Consider the following 16,237-nt stretch of genomic DNA (forward strand, 5'->3'; position numbering starts at 1 on the left):
CTTGGTATGTGTGCAGGGGTCACTTTGTCAATCAAATAAAAAACAAGGGAGTAAATGGTTAAGCCTACCCGTGCGAGTTGAAAAGGCACGATTCATCAGTGTGTGCATATAAATATCATGATTAGTTAGTCCGCTATGATATGTATTTGTGAACAATACATTGGTTCAACAGAAAGTGTTACAGAGATTGTATGCACAACATACATGAGCTGAAGAATGAGATAGCGCTGCAACAACTGTGTTATCAAGAACATCCTTGAATTCAGCTGGAACCTGCATAATAGCACATGCCATATATTCATAGCATTAGTGAAAAAGTTAACCAGAAAGAATTTGAACATTTTCCAGAGTGCACATAAAACATAAAGGCGTCCTAAATTTAACTGGAAATGCACCAAGTATATTACAGTAATTGTCAGGAGGCACAAAAAGCCATGCCATGCCACACCCATCTTATTACCCAACTAATCTAGAATGGAAACATAAGTTAGAAATAACAGGGGTTCTCGAACAAAGGGTTCATGAAGGAATTCTGCAGAAGGTGAATTGTATAAAAAAATTCTACCTATGGTGCCAGTCAGATTACAAATACGAGCTCAAGACACATGTTGGAGTTCTTTTGTTAACTCCAAAGCAACTTAACTATTCCTCTCTCCAATTCTCTTCACTCATAAAAATTCCTTCAACATTCCGATAGTACATCCAATGATCTGAACACGCCCTGCACTTTTCAGTTACTTTGAGCATGCACTATGCATGACAAATTGGCACCAGATCCTTTTCCTAACCCTACTTTTTTTTTGCAATTGTTCCAAAGAGGCCTGAAGATGGATCAGAGATAGACCTAAGATTTGTTTTTGGATTAGATCTATAAATCGTTACTCGAAGAAGTGAGACAATATATTTGAAAGCAAGCAAGAAGTTATATCCTCCCTCCCACCCAAAACCCACTACATCCATACACTGTCACCAACCCATGATGTACAGTTACCCATTGTGTCCCTTATGCAAGGGACATAACAGTAATTGCTCAAGTTCATCCTAATGGAGGTTGCAATAAAAAGGGCAAGGAATACATCAAATACAGTGGTACAGTTATTGTAGAAGAGTGTAGGAGAGAATGATGTGATCTATTCCTCCAAACCCTAGAAGGGTGGGTATATATAGTTCCTATATATGGGCCTCTATACATGGGCTCACATATACACCAACAATTATAACTGCAAATACCTCACCCAGGCTTCTCAACAGGTACGACAAAATTCGTAATGTTGCCACTCTCATTGGAGCTGTGTAGTTTGAAGACTCCAGCTGTACCAAAATTGCATCATGTAAAGTCGTAGACTCAAATATTTTTTACAGTTTATGACTAGAAGGATGCCTACCTTTCTTCCAAGAAATACCAAAAGTTCACGTTGCGTTGGCTCAGTCATCTGATCCGCAATACCAACTCGAAGAACATACAGAACACATGCCTGGTAGTTACATAATGAGCGATCAGAACCCTCAAATTTGGAAAAATGGTATGCATATTGTTGGTCAAGTGATAAAGCCCCCCCTCTCCCCCACTCTAACACCTGGGTTTTAGGGTCGGAGTGGATAGAGGGGGTGGTCTAAGTCATATGACCACTGTAGTGTCCAAACCCGTAACCCTCAAATTTGGGGAAATGGTACATATACGACCAATGTGTCCAACCCTATGTATTGAGCCACATGAGCTGCTGACGAGACCTGCAACCAGTGGGTTTGGTGCGGGCTTATGCGGGTCGTACAAAATTCAAACCCATCGTGTGCATAGCACAATTCTTATATTTTATATTATCATCATGCAATAAAATTCCTTCCTAGTGCCTAATATATTTTCTCCTCAGCAAACTAAATTTTCTAATCCAATACTAGTACTATAGGCATTAAACTGCTATTTCCACAACTATCTTCTATTGATGAAAACTGTTTTCACTCTGGGTGACATGCACAATCAGTTCAAAATAAATAATAGGATACCAGTAACCAGTTCATGGATCAAGAAACTGTAGGTCTACAAAAGAGGATACCAGTGCATGTGGATCAGGAGAATCATTCCCTTGGAGAATTTCCATCACTTGTATAGCATAGTTTTGAAGTTCACTATCTGGGGTGCCATACTTCATATGAATCATCTGTAACCATTGTAAAAAAGGAGCAAAATGCCAATACATCATAAAAGTATGGCAAACTGACCAATCTAGTCCAATATTGAACTATGAGAATTTATACAATGATCAAAAGCAACACTTGCAGTTAGAGGACTGTTTCAGAGACAGATGTAATGGATAAGGATTACGTGCAATACAATTCCTTCTGTCTTATCATATAAAATGGGTAAAGGTTAAATGAAAATAAATAAAACAATACAGTGCTATGTTATCATATCTTCTGTGCATTCATGATAACTAGCAAGGCATTATTTTACTTTTGTTTGCATAATATTGTATACACTCAAAAAGCTATCTGCTGTGCTCTTCTAGCACAAAATGTGCCATGTTATTAATTACCTAATTTTTTCAGTCATTTGCTATTATTATCTTTCATACTTCCTAGTTTACCTCTATTTCTAAACAAAAATTACCTGTAGAAAGAACACCCATGACAAAGCCAAACCAATCCGGAGTTTTTTTACATTAGCCCCATTTGCTGCAATTTGAAATTAAGAAATACTGGGCTCAGTGCACATAAGAATGGAGATTTTTCAGACATCAAAGCTATCTTGACAATGAATGAATAATCCCTAAACAAAAGTTTGCAGCATTGTTCAAAGGGTACCATAACATAAACTCTAAACATTACAGAACACAAAGAAGAACAAGAAAAGAAGGCCCATCCAATCTTCTCTAAGGCTGATGTAATCCTTCTTCTTTCTTGCTTGAGAATGGAGATTACATTAGGCATTTTTATATAAGAGGAACACGCCTAACAAATTAAGATAGAATGAATCTAAATAATAATCTATTAAGTAACAGATAAGACACAAATAACTAACTGATATCATAAGAAAATTTTTCTCATACAACAAATTGTCAACCATTTTGTCCAACAAATAAGCCTTCCAAGAACCACTCCGACCAGAGTTAGCCTAAGCACCAGGAAGATCCAATCGAGTAGACCACAGGATCATGTCCCAAAACTGGTAGTAACTGAGAATATAAGCCATAACGACCTTTAAAATATTGTATTTGTCGGAATAAATTTTGGTTATACTAGATGAACAACTGATGGTTTCAATAGAGATTATCTTAATTAGAACAGCAAGGAAAGTACAGATACGAAGGTGCATGGAAAAGTTAAAAAGAAAAAAAAAAGACATAAAAGCATGGAATTTTTCATTTCTCAGTTTTCTGAAAATAAGAAATTAATTTAAATTTCATTTAAGAATGATAATGAAAATGTAAACATTTCTTTTCATAGCACTAAATTCATGTAATTAGATGTATTTGATCATCCACAAGTAGGATAGAATTTTGTTTCACCTTTGATAAATGGAACAATCAAATGCTTCTGTACACCATCTTCAAATTTCTTCGCAGAAGCAGTTTGCTTTTTCCCTCCTTTCTTCACCTATCAAATACACTCATATATAAATCATAAAAAGGAAACAGTTAAAAAGGTGAAAAAGTATATATACCTGGGCATCTGGGTTCACTGAAAGAGCAAGTATGGCGCCAAGTGCTTCAGCAAATGAATCTCTAACTGAAGATACACTATCTTCCAAACCCTATGACAAAACATCAATAAAAGGAACTGATTCAGCATATGGTTTTGAGCAAGCTGAGTTGCAGTACCCATGAGAAAGCAGGGTAATAAACAATACCTTGACACAATAAGACATTGAATTATCAAATTCAGCCATCCCCAGCCCAGGCCCCCCGATATTAGCAAATGCCTTCAAGCAGCGTACTGCCGCTACTCTGACAATGAATGATTTATCACTTACACCTCCTCGCATGATGATACGGAAAGCTTCCTGATAAGCTGCACCACCACCACCACCACCAGAGCCTTCCAATGCATTTTCAAGCAAGAGAAGAGCATCTTGTCTCACAAAGTCCTGACATTTTTGTTTAAGAGCATTGTCAGAATTTCTTTTTACTAGTAGAAAGTGAATAGGACCCATGAGTCCATGATGTTAGGAATGAGCAACTCAACTCTATTGCAATGCCACAAAGGGGCAGATATGGATGTACAAATGTGCATAAAGCACCCTATACAAGTGATAAAATACATAGGGATGTATATACATCTAACACATGACATAATCATCAAAATGGAGAATGCTGGACATCACAAGCAATAGTTCAAGAGCATCAGAGTTTCTTAGAGATTAGAAAGAAAGCAAGGTTCCTAGAGATTAGAAAGAAAGCAATGAATAAGGAATCAACAGGTAATCCATTGCAGCAATTTCTCATCTTACAGAATCATTATTTCTAGATAATCTAATACAAAAATTCATATATCTAAAACAAATGATGTATTGCAAAATAACTTTTGGAAAAATGCAGACAAAGAACAAAGAATTGTGAACAGTCAGATTTTCTAAAGAAGACATAAGAATGAGGAAGTATAGAACAGTAACGGAATTGCAGGGAAGCATACAACCTCATGATACTTCATAAGTTTGGCTACAATGCTTGATGTCTCAATTAGCCCTGCAGTAATCTTGCGCCCAAATAAACGATAAATTTCTCCAAGGCATTGTGCTGCACCTGTTTGGAAATTATTGGTTTCTATTAAATTATAAAAAAACAGAATGAATAATAAAAATGAATAAGGTGATCGCGAGATAATATACAGCACTATAGCCTGGCCTCAACAAGAAATTGAGACATCAGCATCTCATTGCACAAGACATGTAAGAAGAAAATGTGTTACTACATCATGACAGTGCTGTTTCGGCAGATAAGACCGAAACCTCTCTGGTAATCTTAAAGGTTGTTTGTATGATCAGTTTATTGAAATTTTAAGAACAGATTTTGGGGAGCTTTTATATGTTAGCAAAACTGATTTTGGTTTGCTGCACTTGGCAAGGGATTCTGACTATAAAATACTTACCTGCCCCATCCTTGGTTTAGTCCAGGGTTTGGCAAAACCTTAACGTATGACAAAGGAAACTGAATCCAGCTATGCTTAGGGCTCTCATGTACATAACAAAACCCAACGCCAATACTGAGTACCCTCAAGCCTTGGCAGCTAAAACCAATCAACTGGACACTCTTTCTGTGTTCACAAATTTGGTCCATTTCATCCATTCTTAATCTTTCATTCTAGCCAGAGCAAGTTGAAAGGAACAGAAGTACACCTCTGTCTTTCAGTTTGTCCATGCCTTATTTCAAGAAAGAGTTATGGACTTGCTATAATGGAACTTATTTCCCCATGGACAACTCAGTACATCCTCTGATCTCCACTGCTGAATGTTTCCAGTTAGGCCCAGAGAATGAAGGGCCAAAGGGTACAGCAAATTCATGCATATTTGTGTATTTATGACTAAAGTTTGAAACTTTGAGCCTATGAGGATAGCTCAACTCCAGAAAAATATAGATATATGTATTCATCATCTAAAGGCGCCTACAAAGCTTATGCCTGATAAGTGAAGTGTTAGTTTTCCTTTTGTACCAAAGCCGCTTCTTTCCTTGATTATTTTCTTTTCATCCATGATCTTCTCAAACTTTAGCAATAGTCTTACCACAATACCACCCTGCTGTGTTACATGTTCCTTTTTGTGCTAATCATATTTAGAAAGAGAAAAATATGGTATTTTCAAAAGCAATACCACCTATCGAATTTTTCCTATACTTCCGAAAAAATTCACTTCTCTACCCTTTTTTTTCCAACTGGGTGAATCAGGGGGAGATTGTGAAGGCTTCACTTGGTGCAGCGTCAGTGGAAATCAAGCCATGTCTTCGATAGGAAAATTGAGTTAAAGTTCTTACAGCTCAGTGAAGTGGCATTTTGGAAATTGTTAACTCACTCGCTGCAAAATCAAATAGAAGGGCTGCAGCAGCTGTAAGCCCTGGTGGTCCATAACTGGCTGGCCACAACACAATGCGTTGTAGGAGTGCATTACTACATTGTACATGCTCATTTTGCAAGATCAGTCGACTGATCTGATATGATTTCACTTTGTCATTAATATGATGCTGAACAAATGAATTTCTAAACAGATGAGTAATGATTCAAACAAGGAATCTAGAAATACAAAATTGCAATTCCTAACCTGCACATGCCGTGGGCTCTGCTCTTTTCACATCTACCAACCACCCCTGCAAGGTACTCGCCCTCGAGTATACAGATATTGCATCGCCTTTCTCAATTATTCTGCCCATCGCTGATGACGCCAAGTGCCGAACAGGGCGCCGAGCCCCAAGGACGAGCAAGGATTGGAGAGCATCCTCGCATTTCCTTTGCCAAAGCTGTATGGTCTCCTGCGTAAATAGCAACACCAAAACATACGATTTCAACATCAGCATTATCCAGCCGGTCTTCCATTCAAATCACGATAGGCTGCGTGTGCCAACCACATGAACAGAGCAAGTTGCTAGAGTGGAGATCACATTGCTATGCAAGGATAAGTGAAAAAAATATATACTTAATATATTGATGCGCAGTTCTCCTGCGCGTTCGAGAAAAAAAAATAAGTGCAAAACTTAGCAGCGAGATAGCGAGCCAATTCAGGCAGAGGAACATGCTAGAGATCCACTGGGAGGGAACCCGCACAATCACAGGGACATCAGCAGACGTACAGGTGCGCGCATTACTCCAATGGAATAAATCTGCGCGCTAGGAAATGACGTCGGCGGGGGACGGACGGACCTTGGGGGCCTCGTTGATGGCGGCGGAGAGCTCAGAGAGGAGGTCGAAGCAGAGGAGCGCGTCGGGTGTCTTCTGCCTGGCCGAAGCCACCACGGATTCGAGCTGCGCCACCAGCGCGCCGAACCGCGACAGCGGTATGGGCTCCCCGCCGCCGCTCTTCGCCATGGGGTGGGGGCGGCGGGAGTGCGTGACGGGTGTTTGGGGCTCGTCTTGCTCAAGCGAGATCTACGAGCCGCCGGGGCATGAGGTGTTGCGATTTGGGATCTGGGACTGCGGACAAATTTTAATATTTGACGTTAAGGCCGTGTTTAGAGCATCTCCGTCATTTTGACAAATCGAGTTGTCATCTTTGATTTTTGGTAAAAACATTAAAAATATTTTTCCAACAGTTTGACAAAAGACTTGGCAATTTTTGGCAACTTGAGAAAAATCAGCCTCCAACGCGTAAATATACGCGCGCGGCGCGCGGTTGGCATCGTGGTTTCTAGTCAGGTGGGAGGGTGAAAAAAGAAATAAATAACAGAGAAGGGTTCCTGATTTAAGTTTTCAAGAGGTGGAAGGGCGTAAATATAATTTTATTTCTCTCTCAGAGTTCCTGATGTAAGTTAGATCTGGATTTGGCAAGTGAATTATGCCAAACTGTTGGAGATAAGCTCTTTTTTTATTTTGCATATTTTTTTACAAGTTGGCAAAACACAAGATATGCCAAGTAAAATATGGCAAACTCTTGGAGATGCTCTTAGTTCCACGCGCAAAAATTTTTGTGTTGGAATCTTGTTAATTTGAAGTACTAAATGAAGTCTATTTATAAAATTTTTTGCACAGATGGGTTGTAAATCGCGAGACGAATCTAATGATACTAATTAATCCATGATTAATCAATAATTAGCTGATGGTATTGTAGCATCACTGTTGTAAATCATAGATTAAGTAGCCTCATTAGATTTGTCTCGCGATTTACAGCCTATTCATGCAAAAAGTTTTGTAAATAGACTTCATTTAGTACTCCATACATGTGTCGAAACATTAGATATGATGTTTTTTTGTGTTTACATGTTTATGGGGGTGTGATCTAAATAGGCCCTAAATTCGCGTACCTTATTTCTTTTAACCCTTAAATAGCGAGTCTTTTCGAAATATAACGCTCTATCAATCTACGAATTTTATCGATTTGGAGATTTCTTCTCCGGAGTGATAGAGTGTGATGCCAATGCCTCAGAGTTCGGCGGTCGGGCGGGTTTGGAGGTTGCTCGTGCGCCAAATCTATTCATCGCAGTGGTAGGATAATAGAACTTAAGGTATACTTTATCAAAATTTCAACATACATTTTAGAATTCGGTACAATCTAAAAAACAGCAGACTAAAAAAATTCACGAGCAATTCGAAGCAATTAATTCGAAGCAATTAGATTCAATACCTGCATAGATTATAATATCTTTATAACTAAAAAATAAAGTAGGACAAATCTTGGTGCCAACCTTAACCCCTGGCGACATCTTACAATTCCGCCCATGTCCAACAGTTACTCCGCCTGCTCACGCGACCCCATCTCCGATCTGGCGCCATGCGCGCCCTGCCTCCCTGCCATCGCGTCACTCCTCTTATTCAGAAACCATCAAACAGATTCAGAAATTCAGTTGGGAAAAAGTTCTTAGAGGAATTTGCATGGTTAGCAATTGAACATACTGTACGTGCAATTGGTCACCGTTCATAGCAGTTGACGAACTAGTAATTAATAACACACGAACAGATTCAGAAGAAACTAGGAGCAGCTGGCTTGAGCATTTCAACAAACACATTTGCGGTCGTATGATATGAATGAGACCATCATGCTAAACACCGCTGCATGGTCTCCATCGCTGATGGCAAGCACGGCAATGCATCATCCGCGGTTGGAGGCGAATTCTCGGCCCGCTTCCAGCTTTGGCGAACCATCTGGGCCTGACCGGAAGGTTTTTAATGAGGCAACTAATATCTGATCTCACACATCAAGTGTAAACAGATGTATAATTTCTATCATCACTTGGCAATAATGAAGTAGTGAATTTTTGTTTATTTCGTTGCTTTTTTGCGCCAATTGTACTATGATTTTGAATGGTTTTGGTTGTTTCTGAATGAAAAATAAAATGTGGAGTTGATGAGGTAGTTAATTGCATAGCAGACGGTGAGTTAGCACAGGCATGCTGTTTGTGGGCATGGGGTGGCGGACTCAAAATTATTATAGGTTGGGCGATTTAGAGACTAATCCAAATAATAACCTATTCAGACCGCATTAACGCTTTCACACATCGGAATCTTACAAATTTTAAGCAAAGTTTTAGAATAGTACCTTAAATTTGAAGAATACATTTGTTGTTCTTGCGCCAATACGCTATCAACAGTTTATAATAATAATAATGATCATATGACTCAAATGATAATGAATTTTGTAAGAATACACATGTTACTAGGCACTAGCAAAGCACTGAGGAACTAAAAATTACCTCACACGGCAGCCGCCGCCGCTTGGAATGCTGGCTGCTGCGGTGCGAAGAGGAAGAGAAGGGGTGTTGGGTTCTGGAGTCTGAAGACCAGAACAAGTGATAGTAGTATTGGGTTTTGGCCTCTGGGCGGCTATTTCGTGTTGGGATGTGCTGGCTCATTGATACAAATCTAGTCCAGCTGCAACTCTGCTTTCTTCTTGCTCGTTTGATCTCCATCTCGCGCCTAAAAGGCAGCCATGGAGGCCTGATGGAGGGCGGCAAAGGGCGGTGGCCGGAAAAATATGCGAGGTCTTGAGACGAGCCTGCTGATAGCTGGGGCGGTCGTCCCACCCCGCGGATAGGGTAGCTCCGCCCACATGGGCGTGCTTCACAGGTTAGTCCCCCACGGAACCAACCCGTGGGCTCGTGCCTGGGCCACTGATGAAGCCTGTGGGCTGGCCCGGCATGATTTGCTAACAAATAGGGCTAGACCAGGCACGACATGGTGAAGGTCGGGCTAGGCCGCGCCCGTGCCCAGGCTGGATTGGGCGGCCTGAATGGACATATATATGCGAGGGCAACAGGAGGAGGCATGGAGAGGAGGGAGCCAGGGAGGTGAGGAGGCGGCGAGGAGGGGGCCGAATGAGCTAGGTTGGGAGTGGAGTGGAGGGAAGTTGGCCGCCGGGTTTTATATAAACCCTAGGTGCCCGGCCAGATTGGGCCGCCTGTTGTGCCGGAGGACGGACCAAGCTCAACATGAGGTATCAGGCCGGACTAGCCCAGTCACGAAAGACTACGGGGCGGGCCGGGTTTGAGTCAGGCCAAGAATTTTGGCTCCATACCGGGCCTATGGACCGCGGGCCAAATGGAAATTGATACTTAAAACCAATAACGATAATAATATGCATCATATTACATGTAATTTTTGCAAGTAGTTGTGCCATTTCAGAAGATATTACACATTCTCAGCAAAATTATAAATTTTAGCACTAACCTTAATCTATTTTTAAGCCATCACCATTAGTACATGCACTATGCTGTATAGCAGTGTCGTCGACTTTGTATTCTTCTGAATGCTTCGCACTCATAAGATGCCACCGTAGCGTTAGTACATGCACTATGTTGTATGCTAGGGCCGTTGACTTTTGTGTTCTCATGAATGCTTCACTCTCATAGGTCCGTCACCGTAACGCTAGTACGCGCACTATATTGTATGTGAACATATCTGGCGGAAAACCGTGTGAACATATCTGGCGAAAACCGCAATCCTCATGAAAACCAGTGCAAATCACAACAAAAAAATCGTCTAAATTCACCATAAAAATTACACATGTAGATGATATGATGATACACAGCATTGTAAAATATCTTGTCCAAACTCAACTTCGTTTGCAAGATATAAAAATAATTATTTTTATATCTTGCAAACGAAGTTGAGTTTGGACAAGATATTTTATAAGGTTGTATATCATCATATCATTTATATGTGTCATTTTTTTGATAAATTTAGATGACTTTTTATAATTATTTATATAAATTTTTATGAAAATTGTGGTTTCCATCAAATACGTTCTGATAGTACCACTTGTGTTCTCCTTAATCCTTCGCACATTGGGTGCGCGCAGAGTGCTCACTCAAGTCAAATTGCTCCGAATAGGTTCTTATAAAAAAATAAAAAATTGTTCCAAATACATATGCTTGTAATGTAAAACAAAATAAATAAAAATAGTGGTGGGGGTATTATCCTGCTGGCCTCGGGCCTCCTACCTAGCTACCTCCCTCCCTCCGCGGCGGCGTGCGGAGCCGTGTCGCCGTGGGGAGTCGGATCGAGAGGCTGGAGGCAAGCGCCCTCCCTGGAGCCGTCGGCCGTGGCGCCTCTTCCGTCCCGCCCCACCCATGTCCTCCGCCTCCTTCCTCTCCCCTCCCTCTCTACGGCCCCCATTCGTTAGGGTTTGGCTCCCACCTCCCTCCGCCGCGAGGCCGGCGCTCGGCTTCGGGCCTCGGAGTCGGAGGGCGGCTCCAGCCAAGGTACGGTGCTCCAACCACTCGATTCTACCTGGGCGGGTGTATTGGGCGCAGCTAAATCTTCGTTATAGCAGTACCTTGCCCTCTTAGGTTGCTAAGGTTTGTTGAATTTTGCATTTTGCTGGTTGAATCTAGGTTCCAACCTTCCATGTTTGTTGTGTTTGCTGACTGTTTACAAGTTAGAGTTCTAAACTGGTTAAATAAGCTCTTATACTGTAGTGATTAATGTATCCAGTTCGTTCTCACTTCTCAGAACTGCAGTTTTGCACGTTGCCTGATGAATGTTATCTGCCTAGCCAATCTGTTCCTCGTTAGGCATTTTTTTCGTGTAATAATTCGGGCCTATACTTTCTCTTTTTTCTTTGAACGTTTAGGAATGGAGATTGTGGCACGTCTCGTGCTTCAGAAATGATCCGGATGTTCCAACGACATCTGGTGATGATGGTGGCTTCAAGTATATTGCTCAATCAGATGGCTTCAGTGCTGCAGAGGCGAAAGAGGAGGAGGAGGTGGGAAGTTCAAATGGGCAGCAGGAGCAGAATTTCAAGGATAGGGGTTGGTTCCTGCAAATGCAGAAGGCAAGTCTGTCTTATTTGCTGCATTCTGACATGTTTGTAATTTGTACTCTAGTAAATTTGGACATAGAATGTGCTATATGGACTGGATGCTCAGTATTCTTTAGGGTACAACAAATCTAACCCTACCCCATAACTAAATTCTTGACTTATATTGCCTTGATTATCTGATGCAATTTCATTTAAGAAGCTGAAATATCATAAGATTGTCATAATTTAAAAATACTATAGAATATGTAGATGGTGTCTATTTCAGTTATCCTGGTGCAGTTTATAGGTCTGTTTAAAAATCCCAGTGCAATTTCTTAAGATTTCCTGATTCCATTTATTCTTGGTAGCCAATGGAATGGATCATTTTTAAATCATTTATTCTATTTTTCTGTACCATGAATTAAGTGTTACTTGGAATGAACTGTTTTTATATGTCAATTTGCATATTGTGTTAAATCTGTAATTATTAATCAGAGCAGATTGCAAAATGAGTTATATGCATTTATATATAGTACCAATCGCAGCATTTGGCCACCCCCCAACACAAAAGTTATTTGCTAAGTGTTTAACTGACCAAACTTCATACTTGTAATGACATGAGAAATGGAATCATTATTGGGTTTTGATGAAATTATATTGAAAAATATGCTAAACTGCACTGATAGAATTAAATAAGTAAATAACTGGTATTACCGATATGACATAATCCATTAGTTTTCTGACAAGGACATTCAACTCTGAGCACTCTTCAGAGAGCAAGATATGGACCTAATATAAGCTTACAAGCATCTCTTTAGTGCCAGTGATGCAGCATTTCCTGGATGTTTCATTATAACTTTATAAGGCACATACAGTATGAGAAGTGACAAAAGGAAATGATTGTGGCATGCATGCTGTCCAGCTACTGTCTATTGCTTTGCTTGGAACAAAAATAAAGCAATTTGAGGGTGTTAGAAGACTGTATTTGCCCTCTATGGGCCAGGGTGCCTGGCTGCATTTATGCTACACTTTATCGCCAAATCTATAGATTGGTACCACACATGCTTTCCCACCAGTAAATCTAAATTGCACTCTTTTTTTAATGCAACAGTGTTGTAAATACCAAACCATTAGACGGATTAAGTAATTCACCCAGCAGCAAATTCTTCATTATCTTATTGAAAATATGCACTGTAAAAAAGTTACTGCTCCTACTTTGTATTTTGTTTCTTAGAGCAATAATTGTCTGATAATATTTTATTTGCTGATCATCATAAGGATATTTTCATTCTATGGCAAGTGAGAATTTTAATTTGTGTTTCAGATAAAGGAAAATTTACAACACAGAATATTAAGATTTCAGACAGAACGCTGGACGGTACCTTGGACTGGACAAACCATTGCTCAGGTTAGTTCTTCCATCCATCTTCTGAGGTTTCCCCCTCTGGCTGTTGCACTAATGCTCATTGGCAGCTTCTTGTTTTCTATGATTGAATGACTTGTTGTAAAGCTATTTTTCACATTGATTGTTGGTAGGCTGTAGAAATTTAAAAAACTATAGTCTTGAACCCAATATACTGCTATGATTTTTTTAGGCTTTAGCAGATCTTATAGCATGGTTTTGTTTGTATTTATATTACAATTGAGAATTTGGCCACCCAAACTTGGTTGGTGGCTTGTTGTTGTTGTTGTTGTTGTTGTACAATACAAATCAGAATTTTGTACATTCATCTCTGTGTTTAGTTATGGTATATCTTCTACCTGATAATTTAGGTTGTTATAGGTTTGTACATGTAATAGAAATGAATGATGTATGGCATCTTTTGAGGCCTAGATTCACCTGGAGGGTTTGCTTGGTTGTTGATTGTCTAAAGTAATTAGTTAAATCAGAGGCGTTCAGTGAAGCTAGTGATCGCTTAGGACATGAGCAATTTAAATGAAATGTGTTATTAAGAAAAAATTACTCATTTGTAATTTATAAATGCAGGTCATGATTTTATGGATTGCCACATTTTGGTTTGTGGGTTCTTGGATAGTCCCATTCTTGGCTCATGCTGCTGGCTTTAGCAAGGAAATATTGACACATAGGGGCCAAGCACTGTATAGCCTTTTGACAGACATAACAGAAGGCCTTGCTGGGATTGCAATTCTTCACCAATGCCTTGGTAGATTCCAGCCCCTTCCTCCAGGCTGGTTTGAGTTCAATTTGAAGGGCAGATGGCTTTTGGATGTAGTGTTGGGGTGTCTGTTATTCCCGTTAGTCAATCTGCTTTCTCACATAAACATCAGCCTGGTTCCAACGTCCCTAGGTCCAGTCGTCGGGGTGTCCAGTGTAGAACAGTCCATTGTGGCCCGTGACCCAGTTGCAATGGCCCTGTATGCAGTGGTAGTCACAGTATGTGCACCTATATGGGAAGAGATTGTGTTCCGAGGATTCCTTCTCCCATCTCTAACGCGGTACATGCCACTTCCGTGGTCGATCCTAGCAAGTGCTGCAGCTTTTGCACTCGCACACTTCAATGCGCAAAGGGTTATGCCTTTGATATTTCTCGGGGTAGTGATGGGAGGTGTCTTTGCGAGATCTCGCAACCTACTGGCGTCGATGGTGTTGCATAGCTTGTGGAATGGCTTTGTGTTCTTGGATTTGATGAAGTGACCTATGCCAGCATTGTTGTTTCAGTTCAGACTTTGACATCTCCTGTTGAGTGTCTACTGATCATGTTTTTTGTCTCATGGAGAAGATTGGAGCTATTCTTCATGATGAAAAAAGAAGTCAGGGAATGCTGTGTCTAGGTAGTAGAAATCATGTAGGTTGAAGAGAAGACAAAACAGTCATGCTTTTTATGCCGCGAAGTAGACAACAGAACAAAGGTTTTTTGAGATTTTTGTGTAGAATGAATGAGTCATTACTGCAACCTTAGGCCTGTATGCAGAAGCATCTGTCAGATTCTTGTAATTGTCTCATCATGTATAGAATTCCATGTCCATATTAAACCCCTTATTTGATAATATCATTAACGCATGGATGTGTTGTACACAGTATACTGTTCTTTTCTGTACATTGGGGGATCAACAAACTGTGAATTATTCTGCATGTAACTTGTGTAGATGTGCACAAATATGCATCAGAATGTGAGGGGAGATTGCCAAAGTTGTCTTGTATCCGGTCACAGAATGCGTTTGCCCTGAACCTGACTCTGGGTATAGCGTTACCTGCTTCTATGAAGTCAATCATCTGGGTCCGCTTGGATTATGAAAATAGTCTGAGTTGGAATTAGTTTCTTGAACCAGTCTGTTTGGTTGCACCTAGAATTGGAAGCGACATCCCGCGACTTACCAAGGCTGAAATTGTGGCCTGGCTCAAATTCATGGGTTATAGAAAAGAAACCGATTCTGTCATCCCCCCCCCACCCCCCTGAATATACAGGATAGCTGCAGATAAGGAGAGTTAGGTCAAAATAGCAATACAACACCCGTGCTAACTGCCCTGTTCACTAGAGGATTATGGGATTACATTTGCGCGAGTGATAGACACCGTGACCAATTGGGCTGCCACTCAACTCCTAAGGCTGTCCGCACCGGGTGCGCTGAAGCACCCGGTACGCCACCCTGCAGGACCGGTGTAGCGTTTTTACGCTGCACCGGGTACTGGAAAGCGATATGGAATAGCCCCGGATGGCCGCTCGACCGGCAAATAGAGCGTGGTACGGACGATGCGGTAAGCTGCCAGAGGCGGGCCCCCTTCATCCTTCGCGCGTCCTCCCAACCGCCGCACCTGCACCCCTCTGCCCCGCCTCGCGCCGCATCTCGAGGAGGCCGCCGCCAGAGAGGGAGCTCGCCATCGTCGCGCCATGACTTTCGCCCCCGCGTGGCCTTCCGCCGCCCCGCCATGGCGCGCCACGCCGTCCTCGGGTTGCCGCCCGCCATGGAGCTCCGCCCACAACGCTGGCCTCGGGTTGCCGCCGCGCCATGTCGAGGAAGGGGAGAGAGGGCCGCCGGTGGAGGGCCACGGGTGGCCGGAGGAGGGAGGAGAGGCGAGCGGCGTGGCCGGTGGGAAGGCGAACCGGTGACCAGGTGTGCGGATCCGGGCGCCGCCGCCGTCGACCCACCATGGCCGCCGCCGCCATGGACGCCGTCATGGTGGGGAACACCTCGAGGTCCCCGGCGTCGAGTCCGCGCAGGGAGCGTCGCCGCGGGTGCTACCACCACGCGCCAGTCTACGCGAGCGACAGAGAGAGGCTCGCCGAGCCGAGGACGCTCGGAGGCCGCACGGCGGCGAGGGGGCGGCTGTGTCGTCGAGCTCCTGGCGTGGCGTCGCGTGCGCGCCCGGCCGCGTCGGCGGCCGCCGCGTCGTCGGTGCTG

General features: G+C 42.0%; 2 protein-coding genes across 11 annotated transcripts in view; one reads left to right on the plus strand and one right to left on the minus strand.

Annotated features, from left to right (window-relative positions):
• LOC120670024 (protein SWEETIE-like) overlaps window positions 1–7,141 on the minus strand; it is a 43,094-nt gene extending 35,953 nt beyond the window's left edge. For 5 of the 10 annotated variants that reach the window (XM_039949982.1, XM_039949985.1, XM_039949981.1 and 2 more), the window contains exons 1-11: window positions 6,844–7,109; window positions 6,248–6,455; window positions 4,633–4,739; window positions 3,848–4,084; window positions 3,662–3,751; window positions 3,507–3,594; window positions 2,609–2,673; window positions 2,055–2,159; window positions 1,386–1,475; window positions 1,231–1,311; window positions 205–273 (exon numbers count right to left, since the gene is read on the minus strand). In XM_039949982.1, the coding sequence (XP_039805916.1) occupies window positions 205–273; window positions 1,231–1,311; window positions 1,386–1,475; window positions 2,055–2,159; window positions 2,609–2,673; window positions 3,507–3,594; window positions 3,662–3,751; window positions 3,848–4,084; window positions 4,633–4,739; window positions 6,248–6,455; window positions 6,844–7,008 (1,305 nt within the window). In that variant the 5' untranslated portion in view covers window positions 7,009–7,109. Of the gene's footprint in view, window positions 1–204; window positions 274–1,230; window positions 1,312–1,385; window positions 1,476–2,054; window positions 2,160–2,608; window positions 2,674–3,506; window positions 3,595–3,661; window positions 3,752–3,847; window positions 4,085–4,632; window positions 4,740–6,247; window positions 6,456–6,843 lie in introns of all 10 variants that reach the window. The other 5 variants (XM_039949988.1, XM_039949986.1, XR_005673007.1 and 2 more) reach the window with 4 other exon arrangements.
• Window positions 7,142–11,025: 3,884 nt separating this feature from the next.
• On the plus strand, window positions 11,026–14,962 carry LOC120670027. The gene is made up of 4 exons (XM_039949992.1): window positions 11,026–11,333; window positions 11,705–11,908; window positions 13,200–13,283; window positions 13,863–14,962. The coding sequence occupies exons 1-4, from the start codon at window positions 11,202–11,204 to the stop codon at window positions 14,529–14,531; spliced, it is 1,089 nt and encodes a 362-aa protein (XP_039805926.1). The 5' UTR covers window positions 11,026–11,201; the 3' UTR covers window positions 14,532–14,962.
• Window positions 14,963–16,237: the final 1,275 nt, after the last annotated feature.

The sequence above is a fragment of the Panicum virgatum genome, chromosome 4N (assembly GCF_016808335.1).
Source record: "Panicum virgatum strain AP13 chromosome 4N, P.virgatum_v5, whole genome shotgun sequence".
Lineage (NCBI taxonomy): Eukaryota > Viridiplantae > Streptophyta > Magnoliopsida > Poales > Poaceae > Panicum > Panicum virgatum.